Source organism: Pyrgilauda ruficollis, unplaced genomic scaffold, assembly GCF_017590135.1.
Source record: "Pyrgilauda ruficollis isolate IOZ18807 unplaced genomic scaffold, ASM1759013v1 scaffold52, whole genome shotgun sequence".
Classification (NCBI taxonomy): Eukaryota; Metazoa; Chordata; class Aves; order Passeriformes; family Passeridae; genus Pyrgilauda; species Pyrgilauda ruficollis.
In genome coordinates this window covers 4,383,760-4,410,550 of record NW_024526822.1, presented here as the reverse complement: position 1 = coordinate 4,410,550, position 26,791 = coordinate 4,383,760, and the positions used below count along the sequence as shown (strand labels likewise).

The 26,791-nt window shown below is 56.5% G+C and overlaps 2 protein-coding genes across 10 annotated transcripts in view; both read left to right on the top strand.

The window, feature by feature from the left end:
• Window positions 1-19,531, top strand: part of TECTA (tectorin alpha) — a 29,099-nt gene extending 9,568 nt beyond the window's left edge. For 4 of the 9 annotated variants that reach the window (XM_041480470.1, XM_041480469.1, XM_041480471.1 and 1 more), the window contains 20 exons: window positions 3,023-3,160; window positions 3,731-3,896; window positions 5,648-6,060; window positions 6,328-6,898; window positions 7,394-7,986; window positions 8,375-8,948; window positions 9,640-10,250; window positions 10,533-11,094; window positions 11,805-12,004; window positions 12,858-13,241; window positions 13,472-13,758; window positions 13,856-14,136; window positions 14,260-14,370; window positions 14,736-14,938; window positions 15,251-15,414; window positions 15,529-15,777; window positions 16,234-16,396; window positions 16,698-16,785; window positions 16,903-17,019; window positions 17,407-19,531. In XM_041480470.1, the coding sequence (XP_041336404.1) occupies window positions 3,023-3,160; window positions 3,731-3,896; window positions 5,648-6,060; window positions 6,328-6,898; window positions 7,394-7,986; window positions 8,375-8,948; window positions 9,640-10,250; window positions 10,533-11,094; window positions 11,805-12,004; window positions 12,858-13,241; window positions 13,472-13,758; window positions 13,856-14,136; window positions 14,260-14,370; window positions 14,736-14,938; window positions 15,251-15,414; window positions 15,529-15,777; window positions 16,234-16,396; window positions 16,698-16,785; window positions 16,903-17,019; window positions 17,407-17,507 (5,976 nt within the window). In that variant the 3' untranslated portion in view covers window positions 17,508-19,531. Of the gene's footprint in view, window positions 1-3,002; window positions 3,161-3,730; window positions 3,897-5,647; window positions 6,061-6,327; window positions 6,899-7,393; window positions 7,987-8,374; window positions 8,949-9,639; window positions 10,251-10,532; window positions 11,095-11,804; window positions 12,005-12,857; window positions 13,242-13,471; window positions 13,759-13,855; window positions 14,137-14,259; window positions 14,429-14,735; window positions 14,939-15,250; window positions 15,415-15,528; window positions 15,778-16,233; window positions 16,397-16,697; window positions 16,786-16,902; window positions 17,020-17,406 lie in introns of those variants that run through there. The other 5 variants (XM_041480473.1, XM_041480476.1, XR_005956226.1 and 2 more) reach the window with 5 other exon arrangements.
• Window positions 19,532-21,237: 1,706 nt separating this feature from the next.
• SC5D (sterol-C5-desaturase) lies at window positions 21,238-25,363 on the top strand. Its single transcript, XM_041480635.1, has 5 exons — window positions 21,238-21,539; window positions 22,096-22,313; window positions 23,064-23,196; window positions 23,658-23,758; window positions 24,131-25,363. The coding sequence occupies exons 2-5, from the start codon at window positions 22,104-22,106 to the stop codon at window positions 24,593-24,595; spliced, it is 909 nt and encodes a 302-aa protein (XP_041336569.1). The 5' UTR covers window positions 21,238-21,539; window positions 22,096-22,103; the 3' UTR covers window positions 24,596-25,363.
• The last annotated feature ends 1,428 nt before the right edge of the window (window positions 25,364-26,791 follow it).

The window sequence follows — 26,791 nt, the reverse complement described above, 5'->3', positions numbered from 1 at the left end:
TTGTTTTTGTTTTTTTTTTTTTATGTCTTGTTCCCTCCAAAGAGGGGAATTTTGGGGGTGTATGGAGGTGTTCTTCGTCATCTGTGTGTAAAATTGAGGAGGTGAGGTTCTAAGGGGGAAGCAGCACGATGCTGGTGAGGGGTTCTCATGGGTGTATTTTATGTCTCGTCCTGTAAAGAGGGGAATTTTTTATTTTATGTCTTGTCCCGTCCAAAGAGGGGAATTTTAGGGGTTGATGGAAGTGATCTTCATCATCTCTGAGTAAAATTGAGGAGGTGACATTCTAAAGGGGAAGCAGCACGACACTGGTAAGGGGTTTCTTATGCGTGTATTTTATGTCTCTCCTCTGTAAAGAGGGGAGTTTTTTTATTTTATGTCTTGTCCCCTCCAAAGAGGGGAATTTTGGGGGTGTATGGAGGTGTTCTTCATCATCTGTGTGTGAAATTGAGTGAGACACTTTGTGTTCCTGCTCCCCAGTTCCCTTCTGGGCCAAGGAGCACCATGGTCCTTTCATTTTTCCCCTGAGTCTCGCTCCCTGCTTTGAGATCTCCAGGGAAAGCATCTCCTCCTCAGTATTTGCAGGATCTAAGCAAGGCTCTGACACCAATTAGGACTTTTTGGCTTGATCACAATGCATTTCTTGCATACAAATTCAGATGTTTCTGATGGCAGCTCCCTGCCTGCATGGGAGATTGATCACGCTGATCAGAGTCACACTAATGACTTGGCCATGTCACATGGCCACAAACGTGTGAGCTGTATCTCACAGGAGGGGGATGGCAGTGGGATGTTTGTCAGGGCATGGACAGCTTTTAAATATCTGGTGAATTTGTGAGCTGTGACTGCAGCTGATGCCGGGAGGTCCGTGCTGCACTGCTGGTAGGGGCTGTGCTTGGGGTGAATTAGAATCAGAGCGGTTTGGGTGGGAAAAGTTCACCTCATTCCACCCCCTGCCATGGGCAGGGACACCTTCCTCTAGACCAGGCTGCCCCAAGCCTCAAAAAACCCATTCTTGAACAGCAAGTGAGGGATCCCAGCTATTGTCTGGGTTGTTGAGGATTAGCCTGTGTGCTGTGAGTGCCAAAACCCAGCTTCTCCTGTCTCGAGGAGTTGGCTCTGACAAACAGTTCAGCTCTTTTCCATTCCTTAGAGAAGCTTGAGATTTGATGCATATTTTTTTTGCCAGTCCTGGCAGCACTTGCAGAAAAACCCCACATATATATATATTTATACATATATTTTCAGACAGCAAGCAATATAGAGATTCGTGTATTGCCTGAAGAATTACATTTGCAACACAATGCAATTTATTTTGTTTTAGAGCAGCCTTCCTGCTCAGCAGCTGCCGGGGCTCGGGGTTGGCACAAGGAATAGCACCATGCAACTTAAGCAGGAATTTCATCGCAATGCAGAAAAACTGCAGAAAATTTGGGAATGTGGCCTCAGGGATGCTGCAGTTGCTGCCTGGAGATGTCACCTCAGCAAATAGGTTCATTTTCTGAGGGTTGGACAGAGAGGGTGCTCCATGGCCAGGAGCTCCAAAGAGGGGAATTTTGGGGTTTGATGGAAGTGTTCTTCATGAGGAGAGCCCGGTGAGAGATTCACCTCCTGTCACCCTCCCGGAGGCTCCTGAGCAGAGCAGCGTTTGTTGCTGTGTGGAAAAGCTGCTGTGGCGCTCTCCAAGTGCCACTGCCTTTGTGTATGACATGTTTGTGAACTCCCAGCACGGCAGAGGTGAGCAAGAGGAAACCAGGAGTAGGAGAAAGAATGCCAGGGGAAGGATGAGGAGTGGAAGTGGCTCTGCTTTACTCCCCGCCCTGCCTGCCCTGGTGTGAACTGTGCCATTTGCAGCTGCTCAGAGGCAGCTCTGCCCACACCTCTCTCTCCTGACAGCTCCCAGAGCTCTTCGCCTCCGTGTTCCAGAGTTCTCCTGGCAGGGGCCTCGTTTCCTTGGCAGTGACATCCCCTGTGGCGTGCAGGCAGCCCTGGGCTCCCCTCTGAGGCATCCTCAGAGCAGTGGGTTTGCTCCAAGGGGATGGAACGTAGTGCTAAGTGACCCCCAGCCCTCCCCTTTCCTCCAGCAGCCACCAACTGCTCACAGTGCTCCTGCAGGAGCAGCCTGATGCTTCCCTCTGGGAGATGTTTGGATCCATGGATTTCACCTGGGAATTGTTGCTGTGGCTGCAGTTTCCTCCCCGGTGTGCAGGGTCCAGGTGGCCAGGCTCCAAGGGTTGCTCTGCATTAATTAAAAGAGAAGCAGCCCACACTTGGTGCCCTGCTAAAATCCTGCTTGCTCAGAGGCAGGAGGAGCTGCTCTCAGGGCATGGTCCCAGGGCAGGGATGGGAAGGGCAGGAAATGCAGGGAGCTGAGAGAAGGGACTGACTGAGCTCCCAGTGCCGAGGATCTGCAGGGATGGAGGGGATATCCCAAGGGAAGGAGCTGCTTCTGTCCTTCTGCACAGCCCTAAAAGGGAAGATGGGCTCTTCCCACCTGGATCCTGGCTGGAATGTGGCTGGAGTTTGTGGGTCTGGAAATGCAGAGTCATTTCAAGCGAAAGGAAGAACACGAGCAGAGGATTTAGCAGGTGGGGAGGGGATTTGGCAGCCGGCAAAGTGCAGGATATACATGGCTGGCTTGGATGTAATCCACCCTCGGCAGCGTTGTAGGATATGAATGTGGAAGGGAACCAGGAAAGATAATGAAGGAATGAAGCTAAGACAGGGTAATGGGAGATAACAGATCACAAGCAGCAAATCCTGCCCGCTGCTCCTTCCCCAGCAGCTCATTCTCATGCTGCCATCTATTGGTGCTCCCTTGGATCAGAGATGGTCCTCACATGCTCCCAGGTGGAGGAAAGAGCAGAATGGGAGCTGCTGGAGCAGTGGCAGCTATTTTGGGTATTTTTGGGTCTCATTCCACTTCTACTCCTCACTGTGAGGCTCACCCGGGCCAGACATCAATGTGGCAGAAGGGCAGGAGGAAAGCAGTGCCACCTGTGAAGGTGCCCGTGGTTCCCCACAGGTGAACACGTTCCAGGCTGTCCTGATCACAGACGGGGTGTCATCCTTTGCCTTGTTCAACTACCACGAAATCAGCTGGACCACGGGCACAGCCAGCGGAGGGGACCCCCTCACTGGTCTCGGCGGGGTGATGGCTCAGGTGAGGCTCTTGCTCCCGTATCCCCATCCCTGATGAGCTCTTGGATGACTGCCTATGGCTTTTCCAAAGCATTCATGCTTGCTCAGGCCACCGAGTCCCTCAGCATCCCCAGCACTGGCCTTGCACTCCTTGCTGGGATGAGCACTCCAAAATTTGGTGGTGGCAGCAGTGCCACAGTCAGTCCCTCTGCCTGAGGAAGGGGACACTGCTGCATAAGGAATGTGGGAATCCTGCACCCCCACATTGCTTATTCACTTTATCTCTCCCTGCATTGCTCCTCCACTTTATTTTGGCCACTCAGTTCACACACCCTTAGATCCACATACGTATGTATCTATACAAACATAAATCTGTGAATACACTTCCCTTCTGCTTGTAGTGCCTGTTTAGCTTTTCATTCACATCCAGATTACCTGAAAACAGAAATTTAGACTACCTAAGAACAGAAATCTTCAGAAAGAGCTGTTAAAACTAAAGAAGATGTACTCAGGGGAAACAGAGAAGTGAGGGACACAGCACTGCTTTCCCATTGCCAAATGGGTGATGGAATTTGCTCTCTCTCTGCTTTAGGCTGGCTTCAATGGTGGAAATCTCACCAACTTTTTCAGCATCCCAGGCTCCAGAACCCCAGACATTGTCAATATTGAGGAAACAACCAACGTAAATGTCCCTGGGCGCTGGGCTTTCAAAATAGATGGCAGAGAAATAGACCCGGCCAACGGCTGCAGCCTGAGAGGTAAGGGAGAAATGGCATTGCTTGTCCCCAAATTTTGGGGTGCAGTGTAGCAAAAGGTGATGCTGTTGGGGTGCTGCATGATCTTTGCTTTTGCCAGGGCGTTCCCATGAGCTGCAGCTGCAGGGACAGAAGCACAAGAGAGGGTTCGGTCCTTGCACATCTCTGAGTTCCTGCGATAATTGGTGGCAACAGGAAAGACCCAGAGAGAGCAATTTCCTCCTGCCCATAAATTGGGGAAGCTGATCTTGTGCCATTTCCCTTGTTTGTGCATGAGGAGCAGCAGGCTTTGCAGGCAGGACAAATGTCATGTGTCTGCAGCAGTTACAGGGTCAGTGCCTGTCACTGACAGCGCGGGGCCGTAAAGGGATTAATCGATGCACACACTGGCTGCACAGGGGCTCTGCTGCTGAAAGATTATTGCGCTTCCATTTGGCAAATAAAACTGTCAGGAGCATCCACTGTGCTCCAGGAGTCTTTCCAGCAAGAGAGGATTGTCATTTGCTGACAGACACTGGAGATATGTGGCTTCTTTATGTCCTAGTTTAGGACTACTCGAGGTCCACGAGATCCCAAGGCTCTTGCAGCTCCAGCAGAGTTTTGGGTCCAGCTGCTCCAGCATTTCCCAGCTGCTGACCCCAGGAAGAAAGGCTGGACTTTGCAGAGAAGCTGGAAACCAGTCTCAGCTCTGCAGGTGACAAGAGGAGTGGGAGTAGATCCCACCACTGGATTTAAATTTCACAGTGAATGGCTGATTGCCCTCCATGAGAGGAGATGCAGCACGAGGTTTGGATCCAAACAACACCCCTTTCCCAAATTCCCCACACCAGGACAGTTGGAACGTGGGCCTTGCCAAGAGGAGACATTTGTTGCAATGGAACAAATTTTTTTTATTTGGTAGGAGGCAGGGAAGAGAACAAAAAGTTTAGGAGAGGTAAATCCAGGCAGTGCACGGCAGAAGCCACGCGCCGGAGGAGTGTGAAAAATGGCCAGATGGAGGGGAGAGAAACCCTCACGGGGACTTGCCACCCGTGTTCTCCAGCCTTCTTCCTGCCTCTCCTGTCTCTCACCAGCCAAACCCGCTCCCTCTCTGCTGCTGTCTGGGGCTGTGAGATCACTCAGCACCCTGCTGCGGCTCGTGTGTGGGGTGGAAGTTGCTTATCAACAGCTCTTTGGTGTAGTAACTACTATGAGATCTTCCTGAATGGGAGTAAATTGCTCCTGGGGCTGCTGATGACAGAGTGACTTTTTGACCAGCAGAGTTATGTGAACAGAGGAACTGTGGAAGTAAGAGCAAAGCTGGAGGATGGTGCAAGTGCAGCAAAAATGTTGGAAACTGCCTCCAAATGGGGCTTTTCCTTTGGGAAAACAGCAAAAATGCCTCTTGTGCCCTGCAATACTGAAGAAGAGCCAGAGTGGTGGGTGTCCAAAATGTGTGGAATAACCTTCAAGTTTTCCAGCCTGCGTGTTGCAGCACTGACCCTGGATTTGTGACAGCACTCGCAGCATTCCAGGGACTCGTGGCGTGGGCAGGACTCAAAGAGGATGCACCACACATTAGAAATGAAACTTGGGATTTGTTGAGCAGCTCTTGCTGGGAGTTTGCACAAAGAAAGCAGCTGAGAAGCCCAGCAGCAGGACACGGTGGTGGTGGTCTCCATCACAGGACCAGCAGGCCCCCGAGGGTGCGCTCAGAGCGTGTTTGTGTTTCAAGAAGTGATGTAGCGTGGGTTTTTCCCTTTCTGTCTTTCTAGGACAGTTTCTCCGTCAAGGGGAGATCTTTTGGGACAACGCCAACTGCACCACCAAGTGCCGCTGCCTGGACTTCAACAATGAGATCCTGTGCCAGGACATGGCTTGTGGCCCCTTCGAGGCGTGTGAGACGAAGACCAAATTCTTCCAGTGCGTGCCGGTGGAGAGCAGCACCTGCGTGGTGTTCGGAGATCCACATTACCACACCTTCGACGGCTTCCTCTTTCACTTCCAGGGTTCCTGCTCCTACCTCCTCGCCAGGCAGTGCTGGCCAGGCTCCCAGCTGCCCTACTTCAACGTGGAGGCCAAGAATGAGAACCGAGGCGGCTCCTCCGTCTCCTGGCTGAGGGATATTTATGTGGAGGTCTACTCGCACAAGATTGTTCTCCCCAAGGGCGGATTTGGGAAGGCGAAGGTAAGAGCTCTGCTGGAAGGGGAGAACTTGCCAGGTCAGCTCCTCTGAGGTGGCAGCAGCCTGCAGAGTGTGGGATGGCACTTGTGGGCCTCGTGTGTCCTGGGGAATGGGCACGGGTGGCACGAAGGGCCTGTAGCTTACCAATGGCTGTCCCTCTGTGCATGTCCCTCCCCCAAGACCCCACAACAGGGCTATCCTGTCTGTGTCCCAGCGCGAGGGCTCTGCTGTTCCACGCGCTGGCTCAGCCGCCGGGTGTTGTCCCCGCAGGTGGACGACCTGGTGGTGTCCCTGCCCATCTCCTTGGAACTGGGTGCAATCAAGGTCTACCAAAGCGGGCTGTCCACTGCCCTGGAGACTGACTTTGGCCTGCTGGTGACCTACGATGGACAGCACTACGCCTCCGTGTCCGTGCCGGGCTCGTACATCAACGCCACGTGCGGGCTGTGCGGCAATTACAACAAAGACCCCGAGGACGACGTCCTGCGCTCGGATGGGAGGGTGGCCACGTCCGTGCCAGACCTGGGCGAGAGCTGGCAGGTGCCACATCCCGAGCGCAGGTGCTCCACGGGCTGCCTGGAGAACTGCAGCCTCTGTGACCCCGCCACCGAGGCGCTGTATTTCACCCCTGAGTACTGCGGCTTCATCAACAAGAGCGGGGGGCCCCTCTGGGAGTGTGGCTCTGTCGTGGATCCCACTGCCTTCATCCACAGCTGTGTCTACGACCTCTGCAGCGCCAAGGACAATGGCACCGGGCTGTGCCAGGCCATCCAGGCATATGCCACCGTGTGCCAGGCCCTGGGCATCTCGGTGGGAGAGTGGAGGAGCCAGACGGGATGTGGTGAGTGTTTGGGAGGAGGGGAGCAATGCCAGGGGTGTGCCCAGGAGTGTGTGACAGGATGGGGAGGAAATCCAAGGGAGGGGATTGCCTGAAATGGAGTTGGGAGGGAACTGATTGGTCTGTCCTCTCCATGGCATCACACCCTTGCTCCAGCAAAAGTGTGACACAAGTCAGGCATGAGCTGGGAGCTCCACCTTGCTCTGGAGGTCATCTGCTGCCATGAGGAGAGTTGGAGGCTGGACTGGAATGGGAACTGGTTGGTCAGTCCACAATCCATGTTACCTTAAATAGCTGTGGGCGACTCAGTGGTTCTGGAGCTATTTTGGAGAAGCCCAGGACTGGCCAAGGAGGCCTGTGTGGGAAATGGAGGGGCCAGCCCTACCACTGAGGGGTTCCTGGGTCTGTGTTGTCTCTGCTGAGGTCAGTGAGAGGGTGGCACTAACTGAACTGTGCTGTAACATGGCCCTTCTGTTTGTCACCCCTCTGCGCCCACAGCGGCGGCCGTGCAGTGCCCGGAGCTCAGCCAGTACTCCGTGTGTGCCACCAGCTGCCCTGCCACCTGCTCAGACCTCACGGCCCCGCTGGCCTGCACCACCCCCTGCACTGAGAGCTGCGAGTGCCCCGAGGGCCATGTCCTCAGCGCCGACCGCTGCGTGCCCGTCCAGGGCTGCGGCTGTGACGTGAACGGCCGCTACTACACCGTCGGGGAGTCCTTCTGGGCATCACCAGACTGCACTGTGCAGTGCCACTGCGAGGCTGGCGGGGAGGCCAGGTGCTTCAACACCACCTGCCCCGAGGGAGAGATCTGCACCATCGAGAACGGCTACCGGGGGTGCTACCCAAAGCGGGAGACCGTGTGTTTGGTGGGGCAGGACCAGGTGCTGCAGACCTTTGATGGCATCACCTTCCCCTACCCGCTGGAACAGTCCTACACGCTGCTCAAGACCTGCCCAGAGAGACCAGACTTCATTGAGGTGGACATCAACCAGAAGAAGGTTGGCTCTGCTCCCAATGGGCCGCGCGTTGTGCGGGTCCAGGCGGCCGGCCAAGAGGTGAAGATTGGAGGCACCAGGCTGTCAGACATTAAGGTAAAGGTGCTGCCCAGGGACAGGGTGGGAGGTGGTGGCTTGTGGTGTGATCCAGTGGAGATTATGGGTCTGTGGCTGTGGACACCACAGGAATACTTGAACCGTCATGTGGAGGCCCTTTGGGTGCCTGTGAAGTTGTTGCCACAGCACTACTCTCATTGTCTGAGGAGGCTTTCCCACCTCCTCCTTCTCCTACAACTTGCTTTTCCCCTGGAAGAAAAATTGCTTTTTGTGGGGCAAAACCCAAAGATACATCTGTATGCCCTCACTCAGAGGAGGCTCTGGGCCTTGGAGGGTGGGTCTGGGTCAGGAAATGTTTAATGTGCACAGTGTGGTTGGGCAAAGCCACATCACCCTCCCTGAAGCCTCTCCACCTTGTTCCTTGTAGGTGAATGGTTATGATGTGGAGCTGCCCTATTTCCACCACTCTGGGCGCCTGGAAATCTACCGGACTGACAACAGCACCGTGATGGAGTCTGAGGGGCTCCTGGCCATCAGCTACTATGACTCCGGCCTCCTGGAGATCCGCCTCTCCACCTCCTACTTCAACTGCACCGGGGGCCTCTGCGGCCTCTTCAACGACAACGCCACCGACGAGTTCTGCCTGCCCAAGGGCAAGTTCACGGACAACCTGGAGCTCTTCCTGGAGAGCTGGACCACCTTCGACGAGATCTGCAACGGCGAGTGCGGGGACCTGCTCATGGCTTGCAACAACGACTCGGAGCTGCTCAAGTCCTACAGGAGCCGCTCCAGCTGCGGCATCATCAACGACCCCACCAACAGCTCCTTCCTGGAGTGCCACAGCGTGGTCAATGTCTCGGCCTACTACAGGACGTGCCTCTTCCGCCTGTGCCAGAGCGGCGGCAACGTGTCAGAGCTGTGTGACTCGGTGGCACGCTACGCCAGCGCCTGCAAGAACGCCGACGTGGACATCGGCCAGTGGAGGAGCCACAGCTTCTGCCGTGAGTCCACCGAAGCTCTTCATCACCCAGGGTGGGGAGAAGGGAGTTTGGAACACACCAAACCCAGGCAGAGTCTTTTTGGTGGGGATCTGTGGGCGTGCAGAGGCAGAGCAGCTTTTCGTGTGTGATGCTGGAATCACAGGTAGTGATTTCTGGTGCCAGCAGAGGGAGATTTCCCAGGGAAGCGGTTTCAGGGTGGCATTTCAGGAGGCAGCAGAAGTTTTATGGTGCACAGTAGGAGCATTCTGGAGCTGCAGATGGTGTCTGGCGGTGCTGTACGCCACCACCAGAGGATAATTTGAATAACACTGAGTTTTAGCTGTTGCTGTAAACTTGCCATGGATGGGAGAACATTCATAACTCATAAGCAAATATGAAAAATCCCCAGTGTGGAAGTAGATGGTGGGAAGGCTGTGCCTGTCTCTGCCTCAGAGGTTTCAGGGAGGTGTTTGTTTGGGAAATAACAGCAGGAGTTGATGTTTGGCACATGGCAGGACAGGGTTGAGATGTGAGGGGGGGTGATGGCTGATAGGAGAAGGGGTTGCAAAGGGAATAGGATGAGCCAGTAGCCACAAGATGCTGAGACTGTTTCCCCTTTTCCCCTGAATCCATCACCACCCACCTCTTGCCTGTTCCTCACCCCGTGCTGTCGGAGCTGGGGGCTCAGGCTCTGTGTTTGCCAACCCTGCAGCTCTCTCCTGCCCGGAGAACAGCCACTTTGAGGAGTGCATGAGCTGCGTGGAGACCTGCGAAAGCCTGGCCTCGGGCCCCGTGTGCAAGGACACCTGCTCGGAGGGCTGCCAGTGCGACGAGGGCTTCGCCCTGCGCGGCACCCGCTGCATCCCCCGCCGCGAGTGCGGCTGCAGCTTCGAGGGCCGGCAACTGGCCACCAACCAGACCTTCTGGATGGACATCTCCTGCCACTTCCTGTGCTACTGCAACGGCTCGGACAACAGCGTGTACTGCGAGAATGTGTCCTGCAAGGACGACGAGTATTGCCTGGAGGAGAATGGCCTCTACTACTGCCACGTCCGCACCGATGCCTCCTGCATCATCTCGGGCTATGGGCACTACCTGACTTTTGATGGCTACTCCTTCGACTTCCAGAGCAGCTGTGAGCTGGTGCTGTGCACCACCATCTCCCGGCCCAGGGTGGAGCGCTCGGACACGTTCCCAGCGTTCACTGTCACGGCCAAGAACGAGGATCGGGACACCTCTCTGGCCCTGTGGGTGAAGCAGGTGGAAGTGGAGGTCTTTAATTACAAGATCGTCATCCACCGTGCCTACAAGTACACTGTGCTGGTGAGTGCAGGGCCATGAAGACTCTGATTATTTCTGCAGGAGTAAAACCCTAGACATGAGGCTTTAGGGCTTACAAGGTTTTCTGGGGGTCAGGTCATGCCTTGGGCTCATCCTAGGGTGCTGCCAGGCACAACTTTTGGAGAGGATTTCTGTTTTGGCTGCAGAGGCAAGATCAGCAGGGACCTTTCTCTGGGAATGCCCAGCCGCCCTCATTTGAGTCTTTCTGTAGAAGCTCCCACCATCATGCCCCCTCACAATTTTTGCCTTGTTCCCTCCCTGCAGATCAACGACGAGCGTCTCTACCTGCCCCTGAAGCTGGGCCAGGGCAAAGTGAACATCTTTGCCTTCGGTTTCCACATCGTGGTGGAGACTGACTTCGGGCTGAAGGTGGTGTACGACTGGAAGACCTTCCTGTCTGTCACCATCCCACGGGGCTTCCAAAACCTCACCTATGGCCTCTGTGGCCGCTACAACGGCAACCCCGAGGACGACCTGGTGGCCGCAGGGGGGACACTGGCCACCAGCATCAGCGACTTTGTGCAGAGCTGGGCCAAGCGGGATGCGTTCTGCCGCGTGGGCTGCGGCGACCGCTGCCCGGCCTGCGGCAAGGTGGAAGGATTCTGGAAGCCCCAGCAGCTCTGCAGCCTCATCCCCAGCCAAAGTGGGGTCTTTGCCAAGTGTCACAGCAAGATCAACCCCAGCTTCTTCTACAAGAACTGCCTCTTTGACACCTGTGTGGATGGGGGGGCCATGCAGACAGCCTGCAGCTGGCTGCAGAACTATGCCAGCACCTGCCAGACTCAGGGCATTGCCATCACTGGCTGGAGGAACTTCACCTCATGCTGTAAGTGCCACCCTGCCTCCAGGTCCTTCTTTTCCTGGGGTGCCAGGGAGTGGGAGGCCAATGGCCTGGCAGCCAATCCCTCCCATGCTTGCTGGGTGAGGTGGGTGAAGTCTGGGACATTCTATTCTCCTAGAGTTGTCACAAACTGCATGTGGTGCAGCAGGAGCAGGGATGGAAAAGGGGAAGTCTCAAGGTCAGAAGGTATAGGGATGAAAAGGGTAAGCCTCAGGCTCAGAAGGGACATACATGGAAAATAAAAAGCCCCAAGTTAAAAGGGACAGGGATGGAAAATAGAAAGCCTCAAGCTCAGAAGGCATCAGCCATCCCCCCACTGTTAACCAGGGATTATATCAGTCAGCCTCAATGCCAGCAGTGCGTGTTTGCTCTAATGAAGCTGCAGCCCCTTGTCAATAAGATGACGATGTGCTGTTCAATCAGGCTCCTGAGGATGGGCACCGTACGCATCCCTGGCAGCCAATCTGTCTGGCAAATCAGATGGGAAGTAATTGTCCTGCTAACGAGACTGAAAATTAAATTTGTGTCGTTTTTCCCTTCTAACAAGCAAGCTCATGGCTCAGGGGCCCTGTTCTCACAGGGTGGTGAAGCCACAGACTGGCACCATGCATGACAGGTCTGAATCAATCCCTGGTGGGGAGCCAGGTTGGTGGTGTCCATGGAGCTAATCTGTGTTGGTTTTGTCCCCTGCTCAGCTGTCAGCTGTCCCCCCAACAGCCACTACGAGAGCTGCGTGTCCCTGTGCCAGCCCCGATGTGCTGCCATCCGGCTGAAGAGCGACTGCAGCCACTACTGCGTGGAGGGCTGCCAGTGTGACCCTGGCTATGTCCTCAATGGCAAGAGCTGCATCCTGCCCCACAACTGTGGCTGCTACTCTGATGGCAAATACTATGAGGTATGCAGCTCTTGGGGCCTGCTCCCTCCCTCTGGATGATATTTCTGGGCAGAGTTTGAGTGGGGATGACAGTCAGGCTAGGCTGGTAGCAGATCTAGAGAGGAGAGGGATGTCCTTCCATGGTGTGCTGCATAGGGGGTCTTTCTATCAAAAAAAACATCATGCAGTTGTTGGGTGAAGGTGATCTAGGTGTCAAGCACAGGAAGGAGCAGGTGGAGGTGGGATGGAGAGAAGGTGGTGACTGGGAAGACTGTTTGATGAGTGCCAAAGTCCAGTATTTTACACAGGTGGAGGTGGGATGGAGAGAAGGTGGTGACTGGGAAGACTGATGAGTGCCAAAGTCCAGTATTTTATGATCACATTGTGCTAGGTATTCACACATCGTAGATTTAGTATTTGACATGAAAGTTGCTTTTTTTGTAGCTACTGGATGTCACTGAGGAGTTTGAAGCAGCAAAGTGCTGTGCTGATAGCACTGGTCATATCATAGCTGCTTGTATTTTGTGTCAGTGCAACTGTCCTGTGTAAGGTGCCTTTGCTCCTTGAGGAGCCAGTATTGGTGTAGTGTCATATGGGCTTCCTTGCAGATGGGTCGGTGGCTGGCAGAATGCAAGAAAGAGGCTAAGGGGGTATTAAACACTGTGGCTTTGTGTGTGCACAAGAGGTGAGGGAGGTTTTGGTGGCAGTGTGGGTAGCAGAGATGTTGCAAGGTAGGTGCAAGCTACCAGCATGTTCTTTGCACCCTTTCCTCTGCCCTTGTTTCCTGCTCTTGCTTGTCGTGTGACAGAGGGGTGCAAGCCTTGCCCAGACACCCTCTGGGCTGAAGGGCAGCCAGTGACGGTCCCTCTCTCAGCCCAAGCAGCTCTTCTGGAGCGGGGACTGCACGCGGCGGTGCCGCTGCTTCCGGCGCAACCTGATCCAGTGCGACCCCCGGCACTGCAAGTCTGACGAGGAGTGCGCGCTGCGCAACGGCGTCCGCGGCTGCTTCAGCACCCGCAGCTCCTTCTGCCTGGCGGCCGGCGGCGGCGTCTTCCGCACCTTCGACGGCGCCTTCCTCCGCTTCCCCGCCAACTGCGCCTTCGTCCTCTCCACCATCTGCCAGAAGCTGCCCGACTTCTCCTTCCAGCTCATCATCAACTTCGACAAGTGGTCCTCGCCCAACCTCACCATCATCTCCCCCGTGTACTTCTACATCAACGAGGAGCAGATCCTCATCAGCGACAGGAACACTGTCAAGGTGAGGTCTTGTCAGGGGTGGCCAGCCCCTCCAGAGTGGGGCTGGGAAGGGATAATGGGTGACAGTCCAGGCTGCACAATGGTCTGCACAAAGATCCCAGACTACTGTCAATGTTTTCACAGATGGGGTAGTGGGAAGCAGCTGTGGAATCTTTTATGAGTGGCTCACGCCCACATCTGTAGGCAGAGATATGGGAGGGACATCAGCTCTGTGTCCTTCTCTCACGCTAGGTGAACGGAAGCCTCGTGAGCATCCCCTTCGTCACGGGGCTGTCCACCAAGATCTTCAGCCAGGAGGGCTTCCTGGTCATCGACTCCAGCCCTGACATCCAGATCCGCTACAACGGCTTCAACGTCATCAAAATCACCATCGGGGAGCGGCTGCAGAACAAGGTGTGCGGCCTCTGCGGCAACTTCAACGGCGACCGCACCGACGACTACGCCACGCTGCGGGGCAAGCCGGCCGTCAGCAGCGTGGTGCTGGCGCAGAGCTGGAAAACCAACGGCATGCAGAAGAGGTGAGTGGACAGCCAGCCCTTTCCCACCAGGTGGGAGTGGGAATGGGAGCAGGGCTGGCCGTGAAAGGAGCCCCCACCACATGTCCGGTGCCCACAGCTGCAACGAGCTGCAGTACTCGCAATACGCCGCCTCCTGCGACAACGTCCAGATCCAGGAGCTGCAGAGTGACAGCTACTGCCTGAAGCTGACCGACATGAAAGGCTTCTTCCAGCCCTGCTACGGCCTCCTGGACCCACTGCCCTTTTATGAGTCCTGCTTTCTGGATGGCTGCTACAACCACAAGAAGGTCCAGCTGTGCGGCTCGCTGGCTGCCTACGGAGAGGCCTGCCGGACCTTCGGCATCCTGGGCACCGACTGGATCGAGAAGGAGAATTGCTGTAAGAGAACTGGGGCTGCTCAGGTCGAGGGGAGCTGTGTCCCACAGGGGAGAGGGGCTAGAGGTGGCTGCCTCATGGTCTGAGGGTAAAGGTTGTGTTTGTGCTGTGTCTTGTGCTGTTTAGCAGGAGTGGTGGAAGATCCCTGCGTGGGCGCCGACTGCCCCAACCGCACCTGCGAGCTGGACAACGGCGGGGAGCTGTGCGGCTGCATCGAGCCCCCGCCCTATGGGAACAGTGAGTCCTCTGCTCCTGGCCCTATGGGAACAGTGAGTCCTCTGCTCCTGGCTGTGGGGTCAGTGCCGAGCTCCACCTTGGGCCATTATGCCACAGGCGCTTTGGGAAGGGATGTCCTGAGGGCTGTGACCTCTGCCAAGATGGGTTTTCCTGACCGTGCACAGTTCAGGAGGGGAGCAGAGAGCAGGGAATAGCTTTTCTGGGGTGCACATTGTGAGCATCTCTGGTTTGGGAGCACTTTGAGCAGCAGGGGTGTAGGATGAGCAGAGCACACCACAGGAGATGATCCCAGCCCATTTTTGGTGGTGGAAAGAGGTGCCAAGGGTCATTTGTGGTGATCTGAAGTTGTGTCATCTTTTCCTCAGCTACCCATGACATCATTGATGCGGAGGTGACTTGCAAGGCTGCCCAAATGGAGGTGTCCATTTCAAAGTGCAAGCTGTTCCAGCTGGGCTTTGAGCGTGAGGGCGTGCGGGTCAACGACCGCCACTGCCCTGGCATTGAAGGGGAGGACTTTATCTCCTTCCAGATCAACAACACCAAAGGCAACTGTGGCAACTTGGTGCAGGTGAGCTGGGACATGGGACACGCAGGGCTGGGAGTGTGGGACAGTCCACTGCAGTCCAGCTCAACTCCAGGGTCGGGACAGGTCAGTGCAAGTGGTGCTTGGAAGGTGCTTTAATGAGCTGGGGGTCAAGGAGAACATAGGAAGCTTTTGTAGAGTAAGGATGCAATTCCAAACCCCACCATTCCATACCCTTTCTGGCCAGAGGTGGAGGGGCAGCAGGTCCCTTGTCACACAGCTCATTTAGAGGTGCTCATTAGGAGCAGGGAAGCAGGGACAGCTGGAATTAAGCAATGCCCTGTGTTCCCTCTGCAGTCCAACAGCACTCACATAGTGTACAAGAACACGGTGTGGATCGAGAGTGCCAACAACACGGGCAACATCATCACCCGGGACAGGACCATCAATGTGGAGTTCTCCTGTGCCTATGAGCTGGACATCAAGATCTCCCTGGATTCAGTCGTGCGGCCGATGCTCAGGTAGGAGCAGGGCCTGTTACACAGATGGGTGAGGCAGTGATGGTTCTGAAGCAAGGTAATAATTTGGGGCTTCAAAACCTTTTCACCGAGCCAGTGTTTCTTTGTCATCATTAGCGTGATTAACCTGACGGTGCCGACACAGGAAGGGAGCTTCACCACCAAGATGGCCCTGTACAAGAACTCGTCCTACAAGCACCCATACCGGCAGGGCGAGGTGGTGCTCACCACCCGGGACGTGCTCTACGTGGGGGTCTTTGTGGTGGGGGCCGACTCCAACCACTTGATCCTGATGCTGAACAAGTGCTACGCCACCCCCTCGCGGGACAGCAACGACAAACTGCGCTACTTCATCATCGAGGGAGGGTGAGCTACCACGAGCCCCGGTGGTTTTCATGGTGTCTGGAAAGGTGGTGGCATCGGACAAGGGCCTTTAGGCCAGTGGGATGGTTGATCAAAATCTGGAAAGGGTGAGGAGCAGTGTTGTTAGAGCAGGAGTTAATTTGCTTGGTGTTGACACAGCCAGAAGCCCTGCGTGTGACAGAGTACCAGGTGCAGAGAGAAGCACTCTCCTTGTGTCCATGATGCTGTGGACGACACCTAACTACAGGAGAAGGGGGAGGGATATGGATCATGCACAGGCATTTTGGGAAGTTGGAAATGCCAGAGAGAGGTGACAGAGGCAGGGCATGATACCCTTGTCCAGACAAGCCATGGCAGGGTCTAAGCACCCCACTGTGGGACCTGGGGTGAGGGACCTTATGGGGACAGGGAGGGTTCCAGTCACAGGAGGGTGGTGCTCAGCATCAGTGCTTTGCACAGGTGCCAAAACATGAAGGACAACACCATTGGCATAGAGGAGAACGGAGTGTCCCTGACGTGTCGCTTCCACGTCACCGTCTTCAAGTTCATCGGGGACTACGACGAGGTTCACCTGCACTGCGCCGTGTCCCTCTGCGACTCCGAGAAATACTCCTGCAAAATCGTGAGTGGGGCGAGTGCAGAGGGAGGGGATGCTTGATTTGAAGGGCTCTTCCAGTGTGCAGTGAGCCCTGATGATGTGGCATCGAAGAGGTGACCAGAGGTGTAGCCCTAGGGGTGAGATGGGAGGGTTGTGTGTCCCTCTGGCATGGGGAGGAGATGCTCTGTCACAGGCAGGTCACCTTGGGACCTGTGCTCTCTGAGCCTGGTTGCAGGGTCCCTCTGGGAGCTGGGACGGGCGGAGGGGCACAGAGGGGACCTGGGCAGAGCTGAGGGTGACAGAGGTGGTGTTTATCCCCAAACAGAACTGCCCTCAGCACACAAGGATGGCCAGCGCCTTTGCTGAGGAGTCCAAGGAGCAGATCCTCTCAGTGGGGCCTATCCGGAGGAAGCGTAAGTGTGGGACCCCAGGGACGGCTGGGGAGTTTGTCTGCCATCCCAGCCTCAGGCAGACAAGGATCAGGGATTGGGAGCATGGCTCAGGTGTCCCCCTTTGCTGTTTGTGTCCAGGATCAGACTGGTGCGAGGACAACGGAGGCTGTGAGCAGATCTGCACGAGCCGGGCGGACGGGCCTTTGTGCAGCTGTGTGACAGGGACACTGCAAGGGGACGGCAAGAGCTGCAGGGGCAAGTACCGGGGTCGGGGTGGGCACAGCAGGGAACTGCCACCCCCAAACCGAGGGGCTGTGGGGTGAGCAGCATGGGGAAAGGGGCTGCGACTTGTGGTGTGTTGCAGACAGAAGGGGTGTGGAGGGCAGGGAGCCAGATGTGCCCTGTCCCTGTCACCTGAGGGCTGTGAGGGCACTGCTGGCGGGTTCTGAAGAGCTGGCAGGCAGCTGCAAGGGAGGTGATGGTGCCTGCATGGTACAGGGCAGGGTAGAGTAAATGCAGTGGCCTGGGAGCCCAGCAGTGAGGTCGGGCATTTGGGTGGGCACCAGCCTGGCACGATTTGAAGGGAATCTGGAAGGGAGGCACCCAGAGCCCCAGCTTACGTGGATCTTGTTGTGTTGGCAGCCTCCAGCTCTTCAGGGGAGCACCGTGCCCGAGTGACCCTCCTGCTGGCGGCCCAGCTGTGGCTGTGGCTGCGCTCAGCTCCGCGGCCCCTGACCTCGTAGGCGCGGCCCCGCCGCCCAGCCAAAAACTGTTCTCGCGTCAGCCTGAGTCTTTGTAGGGTAGGAGACAGTCCCCCCACCGTGGCCACGCTGCTGCCCACCCGGCCATGCTGCGAGGAGGCAAAGGGATGTCACCTGAGAGAGGTGGGACGCGGACCCGGCGGTGACGTGCAGCCGGCACAGCGGCAGCGACGGCGAGACTGAGCGGGATGTTTGCCAGCAGCGATGTGGGACTGGGGTTTGGGGGTTTTTTTTACAGCTTTCCATCACTGATGTGGACTCAAGGAGGGGTTTTGCAGCTTTTCCCCAGGCTCTCCCTTGTGGGGTGCACTGAAGGTGGCCCACACCACTGTTGGTAGTGTGGGACGGGGTGGAGCACATGCTGTCCCCTCACATGGACAGCTCCCACTGTCCTTGGGAGCTGCCACCACGGTCTTATGAGCTCACAGACTCAAGCAGAGGTAGGTGTTGTGGCACAGGTTATGGCCAGAGCAGTGCATTGCCATCTCTGGATGATGTGACACCTTGGGACCGTGTCACCCTCTGACTCTCTGGAGCAGAGGTGGTGCTGAGGTTTGGTTCAGAGAGCCAAGCTCATCCATGGGGGTGTGGAAATCTTGGCATTGTGCTGTGGTGGTGACAAGCTGGTGCAAATAATTGGAAAGAGGTGCTTTCTGGTGGGCAGGAACAAGAGTCAGAGGAAGGAGGGGATGAAATTCCCTGCTGTGTTTGTGTGGTGTGCAAGGGTTGAGGGTCAGAGCAGGGTTGGGGTCTGCGGGCACAGGGCAGCATTGGGGTGCCTGGTGAAAGAATGGGGAGCAGCCTTGGGGTGCTGTTGGGTGTGGGGGGCTGTGTTGGTGTCTTGTCTTGTGTTTGTACTCTGTGAAATGGCTGCGTGGGAATAAAAAGTGTTGTAATCCTTCGTAAGCACTGCCTCCTGTCTGATGGGGGCAAGGAGCAGCAGGGCCTGGAAGGACACCAAGGCTGCAAAGAGTCCCTGGGTGGGTGGACAGGGAGTTTTGGGGTGCCAGGCAGGGGCACACCAGAGCTGAGGGCAGGGGTTGTGGCTCGAGTGTGGGTCTGGCAGGTTTGCCATGGCGTGGGCTGGGATGTAGGGCAGAAGGAGCAGAGGAGATTTGGGTTCTGGGGCAGGGGGGCAGCTGGTTCCTCTGCCTCAAGACAAGAGGTGGGTAACAGGATGTCACGGACTCTGCTCTGCTTCTTCTCTGCCTCCAGCTCCCTCTCTGTGCCCTCTGTGTGTGTTAGCTCTGAATTCTCTCCTTCACTCCTCTTTTCTCCCTGCGACTGCCTCTCTCTGTGCTGCCTCATTCCCCCCATCTCTGTGCCTCTTTGCTCTCCTGCCTCTGCTCTCCCTGTCCTCACTCTGCCCTCTCTGTGCTTCTCTGCCATCCCTCTCCTGTCCACTTTCTGCTCCCTCTCAGCGTCACTCTCAGCTCTCCAGTGTCACTCTGCCTCTCTGCCTTTGGTCTGTTTGCTCTTTGTGCCTCTTTGCCCCCTCTCTCCCATATTTTCTCTCTGCTCTCTCTGCCTCTGTGCCCTCTGCACCTCCCTCTTTGCTCTCCAGGTCTCCCATCTCCTTCTCCAGTCTCTCTTTGCCCCGGGCCGTGTCTCTCACCCTCATCTCAGCGTTAATTAATGAGCTGCTGAAGGACGGCAGCAGTGTGGGTGTGCTGCGCCCCAGGGAGCTGCCGGAGGGCTGCGGGGGGAGCCCCGAGGATGGAGAGGATCCCCGGGCACTGCAGGGCTGATGGTGTGGGCAGCCCGATAAACAACACAGGGCCTGGTGGGGATGTTCATGGCTTTCTTTGGCTCTTAAAGGGTTTGGCAGATTGTCCGAAGAGCAATGGCGAGAGGAGAGCCTGAGCGTGGGATCACACTGACCACAGAGCTGATCACAGCACTGACCACAACACTGACCACAGCCCTGACCCCAACCCTGACCACAGAGCTGATCACAGCACTGACCACAACACAAATCACAGCACTGACCACATCACTGACCACATCACTGACCACAGCCGTGACCACAGCACTCACCACAGCCCTGACCACATCACTCACCACAGAGCTGACCACAGATTTGACCACATCACTGACCATGACACTGACCACAGCACTGACCACAGAATTGACCACATCACTGACCACAACCCTGACCACAGCACTGACCACAACCCTGACCACAGCACTGACCACAGAGCTCACCACAGCACTGACCGCAGATTCATGGACTTAATTGTCCTGGAATCACCTCAGTTTAGTTTGGAAGAGAAAGAGACCTAAAAGCTCCTCTCATTCCACCCCCTGGCAGGGGTCCCCTGGCAGGGACACCTTCCACTGTCCCAGGGGGCTCCAAGCCCCGTCCAGCCTGGCCTTGGGCACTTCCAGGGATCCAGATCTTCTCTGGGCACCCTGTGCCAGGGCCTGCCCACCCTCCCAGGGCAGAATTCCTTCCCAAAATCCCATCTAACTCTTCCAGCTTTACCCCAAAGCAGATCTGTCTTTTGCTACTTGAAATCCAGACTAGTAAAACTGATCCTGGGATATCAAACTCTCTTTGATCTTAAGCTCTTCAGGTTGTAATTTAATGTTCCAAAACCAACCTGATCAGATGGAGAAGCAAAATTAGCAGCTGTCAGATGGCCTAGGGTAAATCTAACCATGGGGGCTCATTTGGGATGATGGAAACGTGACTCAAAGGCTTTCACATGCTACAGCTGTGTTTAAAAAGAAAAAAAGAAAAGAGAAAATGCCTTAAATTCACTATTCCAACTGCATATGTTTTCTTTTGCAGACCCCTGGCTGATTTAGCCCAAATTTATTAATGAGTGATTACTTACCCGTGTGTTAATGATGATTAAAACCAAACCCTGGGCAATGGGTGCTGTTAATGCTAGCAGTCCAATACACTTGGTTTAAAGTTTCAAACACTGTTGGTGTCTTTTACACCCACCCAAGATCTGCAGCTTCAGAGGGTGACAGGGTGGGGGGACAGAGGGACACTGAGATTCAGCCAGAAGGGACAGAGCTGGAGAGCTCTGAGCTGCTGCAAATGCACAGGAATGCCATCAAAGGGGGCAAAGCCGTCAAGCAGGGGAGGGCAGGGAGCTTTGTCAGGAATAACTTTGTTCACTCTAAGGAAACCAAATGAGCAAGAGAAACCTCACATTATTCATAACTGACATCAAGTAAGCCCCAAAAAGATGCAAAGTGCCCCTAAAAAAAGATGCAAAGTGCCCCTAAAGTGCATGGAGAGAGCGAGTTAGACCTCAAGAAACCCTGATGACCTACAGGAACCCCAACTTTTAATGGCTGACCTCTAGTAATATCAAAAGTGACCTAAAGTAACCCCAAAATTTTCAGGAGAGAGTGAGTTTGACCTCAAGTAACCCCAATAGCCTCTAGTAACCCCAAATTTTAATTGTGGCCCTCTAGCACCCCATAAAATACTGAAAGTAATCCTAAAGTGCTCCACATATAATGAGTTTGACTTTAAGGAACCCAAGCTAATTAAAATTGGGGGTTATTATATAATCTATATCTATATAATCTATAAATCTATATAGCTATACATATATAGAGATGCAGATATAGATATTTATATATATGCACACATATATATTTCCCATATACATTTGGGAAATACATATATATTTTTCACGTCCGAGGGGACAGCAGGGAAGGGGCCCAGAGCGGGCAGAATTCCCCAAAATTCCGCAAAATTCCCCAAAATTCCGCAAAATTCCCACTCCGGCAGCGCTCGCAGGGACCGAGGAGCGACTGCGGAGCTCCGCCCCGCCCAGACCACGCCCCATTCAGGCCACGCCTTTGACCACGCCCCGACACGCCCCAGCCAATGGCTACGCCCCCATTTCTTGACTCCGCCTCTTTCTGCGCACTGACGTCACCGCCCGAGGTGGCGCGAGCTCTTCCGCCGGTGACGTCACGTGGCGCTACCGCTTGGCCCCGCCCCCGGCCCGCCCCCGCCCCGCGCCGCTCCGGGACCCCGGGCAGGTAACGGGATCGGGGTTTGGGGTGCCGGGTTTGGGGTGCCGGGATGGGGGTCACGGAGGGGGGACACCCCCGGCAGGGCCCCCGCGCTCCCTCCCCGTTCCCAGCTCCCCGCGCCTCCGTCCCCGCCGCTGGCCGTGCCACCTGCGGCTCCCGGGCACGGTGACCCCCCTTGGGCACCCACCCTGCCCGGGGAATGGCCCCGCAGGGCACGGAACGGAGCCCCGTGTGCTGCCCCAAAAGGGGTTTTGCACCCCAGACCCACATCCCGGTGTCACCCGTCCCGCTGCCCGCTGTCCCCTGCCATAAGTGCCCCCTCCCACGGCAACAGGGCACAGAATTAGGGGAGTCCCCACTCCTGCGTCTTCCCTGCTTGACACCCACAACCTGCGTGTCCCAGATTTGCTCCCCAGTCCCGGCTAAGGCGATCCAGCCAGACGGACAGCATGCCAGCCCTGCCCGCCCCTGCCCACATCCTGGCGGGCACCCGATTTCCCGTGTCCCTGCGGCGCTAGGCAGGGACACCTCGGAGCAGTCACACCAACTCCTTTTCCTGCAGGAGCCACCATGGATCTGGTGCTGGAAGCCGCGGACCGGCACCTGCTGACCCCCTACGTGTACCCGGCGGGGTGGCCCGAGGGCGAGCCCTGCCGCCAGCTCCTCAGCCTTTTTGTCATCACCAACCTGGGGGCCCTCGCCCTCTACCTGCTCTTCGGCACCCTCAGCTACTACTTCATCTTCGACCACGAGCTCAAAAAACATCCCCAGTTCCTGGAGGTGGGTGCGCCTTGCTGACCCTCGCCCAGGCCCTGTGTGGCACTGTCCCCCTCGCCATCCCCTTGTCCATTCCAAATGTCACCTGCCAGCGTTGTGGCACGGGCTGTCCCCGCTGTCACTTCCACCCTTCTCTGCCTGCTGTTGCTTTTGATCATCCCTGACCAGAAGCAAGTGCCACAGCCCACTGACCCCAGCACCCAGCATGAGCCCTGCCCAAGCACAGCTGTCCCCATATGAGCAGCACCATGGCACAGATGCCACGACAAAGGGGTGGCCACGACGCCCAGCCCTCCCAGCCTTATGAGGGGCACTGGGGCTCTCAAAATGTGCCCTGTGCCCCTGATCCCTCTTGCCATGCCCCATAGAGCCAGGTGAGCTGGGAGATGTCCCCTGACCCCTCTTGTCACACCCCACAGAACCAGGTGGAGATGTCCCCTGTGCCCCTGACCCCTCTTGCCACACCCCATAGAGCCAGGTGAGCTGGGAGATGTCCCCTGACCCCTGTTGCCGCGCCCCACAGAACCAGGTGGGCCAGGAGATGTCCTCTGTGCCCCTGACCCCTGTTGTCACACCCCACAGAACCAGGTGGAGATGTCCCCTGTGCCCCTGACCCCTGTTGTCACACCCCACAGAACCAGGTGGGCCAGGAGATGTCCCCTGTGCCCCTGACCCCTCTTGTCACACCCCACAGAACCAGGTGGGCCAGGAGATGTCCCCTGTGCCCCTGACCCCTGTTGTCACCCCCCACAGAACCAGGTGAGCCGGGAGATCGCCTATGCCGTGCGCTCCCTGCCCTGGATCAGTGTCCCCACTGTGGCCCTGTTCTTCGCCGAGGTGCGGGGCTACAGCAAACTCTACGACAACATCGAGGACTCCCCGTATGGTGAGTGACCTCCCTGCACCCCCTGTCACAGCAGTGTCCTCTCCCCACCTGTGTCACCTCCCTCAGCCCCCATTTCTCCCAATGACAACCCTGAGAAATTCTCCTGGGTTCCTCCTGTCCCAGCCTGTCAACCAAAAGCCCAGGTTCTCTGCAGAGGAGGCACCCAGACACCCTCACTCAGGGTCGTGTCCCCCTGCTTGACACGCTCCACCCTCCACAAAAGAGATCCTTCCCTTCCCTTGGAAAGGGAAAGGAAACAGCACCTGACTCACTTGCCCTAGTGAAACAGCAGTGAAACAGCACCTGACTCACTTGCCCTGAGTCAGCCTGACGCTCTCACCTCAGTAGGGCAGACCCTGGCATGACTCAGATGTGTCTCCCACCACGAGGACCATTGTGGAGACCCTCACAGCCTCCTGATGCTCACATGTACCACCTCTAACAACCCTGTCCCCCCCTAGGCTGGTCTGGTGTCTTCCTCAGCATGCTGTCCTTCCTCTTCTTCACTGACATGGGCATCTACTGGATACACCGTGGTCTCCACCACAAGCTGTTCTATAAGGTATGGGACAGGACAGGGACAAGAGTCCTTGTCCTGCTGTGGTGACATTTCCAAGCTGCATTTCCATCCGATACACCGTGGTCTCCACCACAAGCTGTTCTATAAGGTATGGGACAGGACAGGGGGCTGTGGACAAGAGTCCTTGTCCTGCTCTGGTGACATTTCCAAACTACTCTTCCCAGGGGATGCATGCTCGGGTGGGAATGGCTGAACAAGGCATCACCGTGTGATGGGAGCTGAGAGCCCTTTAGGGCACGTGTTCCCCTCTCAGTTTGGGTGGTGAAGGCCCAAACAGCATCCCTTGGGGCCGTGAATCTGGCTGGGGGACCCTCTAAAAGGTCCCCCCCCGACTGACACCCCCTGTCCCCGCAGCGCTTCCACAAGCCCCACCACCTGTGGAAGATCGCCACGCCCTTCGCCAGCCACGCCTTCCACCCCGTGGATGGCTTCATGCAGAGCCTGCCCTACCACATCTACCCCTTCCTGTTCCCCCTGCACAAAGTCACCTACCTGGGCCTCTACATCTTCGTCAACGTCTGGACCATCTCCATCCACGACGGCGACTACCGCGTGCCGCGGCTGCTGCGGCACGTCATCAACGGCTCTGCCCACCACACCGACCACCACCTGTACTTCGACTACAACTACGGGCAGTACTTCACCCTCTGGGACAAGATTGGGGGTTCTTACAAGAGCCCCACGTCCTTTGAGGGCAAAGGCCCCCACGATTACCTGCGCAAGCTCCGAGAGAAAGACCTGGCAGCGTCCAACGGCATCGGCGGCTCCAAGAAAGATCCAGGAGCATCCAACGGCATCGGGGCCTCCAAGACTGAGTAGGCTTCCTCCAAGTGTGTCCCTTCTCTGGCTGGATCTGGTCCCATTCCTTACCAGCCACCCAAGACTGTTTCCCACGGACAAAGAGCCCCTGTCCCTGAGATGACGTGACCAGCATGGGTGATTTTTGGTGAGCGTCCGACCTGCCCCGGCCCCAGAGCGGCGGTGTCTGGCCTTGCTCCACACCACAGATTTGCCCTGGTTTTCCTACTGCTTCCCCTCCCAGCTCCCTTTGGATCTCTGCTAAGGTCCCTGCGCTGCTGTAGTGCTGTGCTGATGCTTTACAAGAAGAATAACATGGCACAAATAGAACAGTAACGTGGCACAAATTAACGTGACTCGCGGCAGGGTCTTTGTTCCACTGCTGCGCCCCTTTGTTGACGATTCCTTGTTCCCATCATGGTGTCCATCAGGACGAGCTGTATTTTGGAAAAAAACCCTAACTTTTGGAGGTGGTGTGCCTTCTTCTGATGGCTCCTTTGGTGGGACTTCTTGCACTCAACCTCCTTCCTCTTGCCCGGGGATGTCCCATGGAAGCATCATGCCTGTAGGACAGAGGCAGGCTTTGAGTCTTGTGGGTCTCTCGAGCTCCCTGAGAGCACTGAGGGGGAAGGGAGGAGGACCAGGCACCCAGATGTGAGGGCAGGGGCTTCTCCTCACTCAAGGGTCCGTGGCCAGCTTCCCCCTTAAGGGCCTGTGTGTTTCCTGCTGAAATCTGGTCACCCCACCTTTGGGGTGACCCATGTTCAATAAATCTCAATTGCCAACTTGCCTGCTGTTTGGTCCCTTCTCCCTGGCTCATGCAAAGTCTCCTGGGCAGCCTATTTCTGCCCTACAGCACCCACGAGGGGCTTGGCACAGAGCTGTGCTGTGCTGGCAGCAAATTTGTGCCAAAACAGCAGAAGATGGGCAAAACACAGAGTGGCCAAAGCCACCTGCAGTGCCCCAAACCTCCTTAGGTGTGACCGTGTCCCTGCACGGTGACACCTGTGCTTTCCCACTCCCTGCTCCCCCAGTTCCACCAGTCCCTGGAGCCCTGCTGCCCTTGCTGGGGATGGAGCCCCTTCTGTGAGTCCCTTGCTGTGGTGACAGCCCCTCTGCTCCTCCCCCAGCCTCAGCTGTCCCCAGGCAGGGCATGGCCCGAGGCCACACCACCACACCTGTGGCACCTGGTGAGCACAAGGGACACCTGCCCCACGTGCTGCCAGCACGGTCGCACTCTGCCTTCACCTTTTCACCAGCCCATCCCAACTTGCTCTCCCCACGTGGACAGCACCCCTGTTTGCTGATTAACCTGGGGCCTGGAGCACTGCCTGGGGTCAAGGCACAGCCCAGATCAAACACGGTGACAATATCACTGATTGGCCATCCTGATTCCCAATCCACTCTTGGGAAAGGTTCTCATCATCCCATCCTCCCACCTTAGCAGAGCCTAAAGCCCGGGCACCCCATCCTGGCAGCTTGGGGACAGACAGTGACCCAGCTGGGTCCTGGCAGGGCAGTAAAGGCTTAGGATGAAATTGCATCACTCTGGTGCCCGGTGCACCCTCCCGCGGCCCTTCTGCCCGGCATTCCCCCCGGGATGGATCTGCAGCAGCCCGGCTCCGGGCACAGGGAGCTCGTGTCCTGCGGGTCACCGCCCTGCCGAGGCTGCGGGCACAGGACGCGTCCCCGCGGTGGCCTTGGGGCTCAGCGGCACGGAGAGCAGCAGCTCTGGCTCCGGTCCCCTGGTGCTGCTGTTGCCACAAGATGGGGATGTTGCTCACCACAGCCAGCGCTGGAGCTGCACCTGCGTGGATGCCCTTCCTCCTCCTCCTCCTCCTCCTCCTCCTCCTCCTCCTCCTCGTCCCCCCAGCGTGGGGCAGGAGGGGCTCTCTTAGAGGACACACACGGTGTCCCTGCTCTGTTCCATGACCCCATTCCTCACGCTTTTCCTGGCAGCAGAGCCTTTTCTGCGGATTTGTCTGCAATAGCCTCCCTGTCCCACCCCACACGGAGCATTTCCTTCCCCCCCACACGATGCTCTGCCACTCACCAGGGCAGAGCGCCTTTGTACCACACACTGAACATCCCCCTCACAGAGACCCCAGCACACCAAGTGACCCGTGGTGAATGCAACAACTGGGTGCCTCTGACACAGCCCTGAGCCCTGCAGGAAACCCTACAACCATCATCATCCTCTGAGGAAGGCTCTGAGTC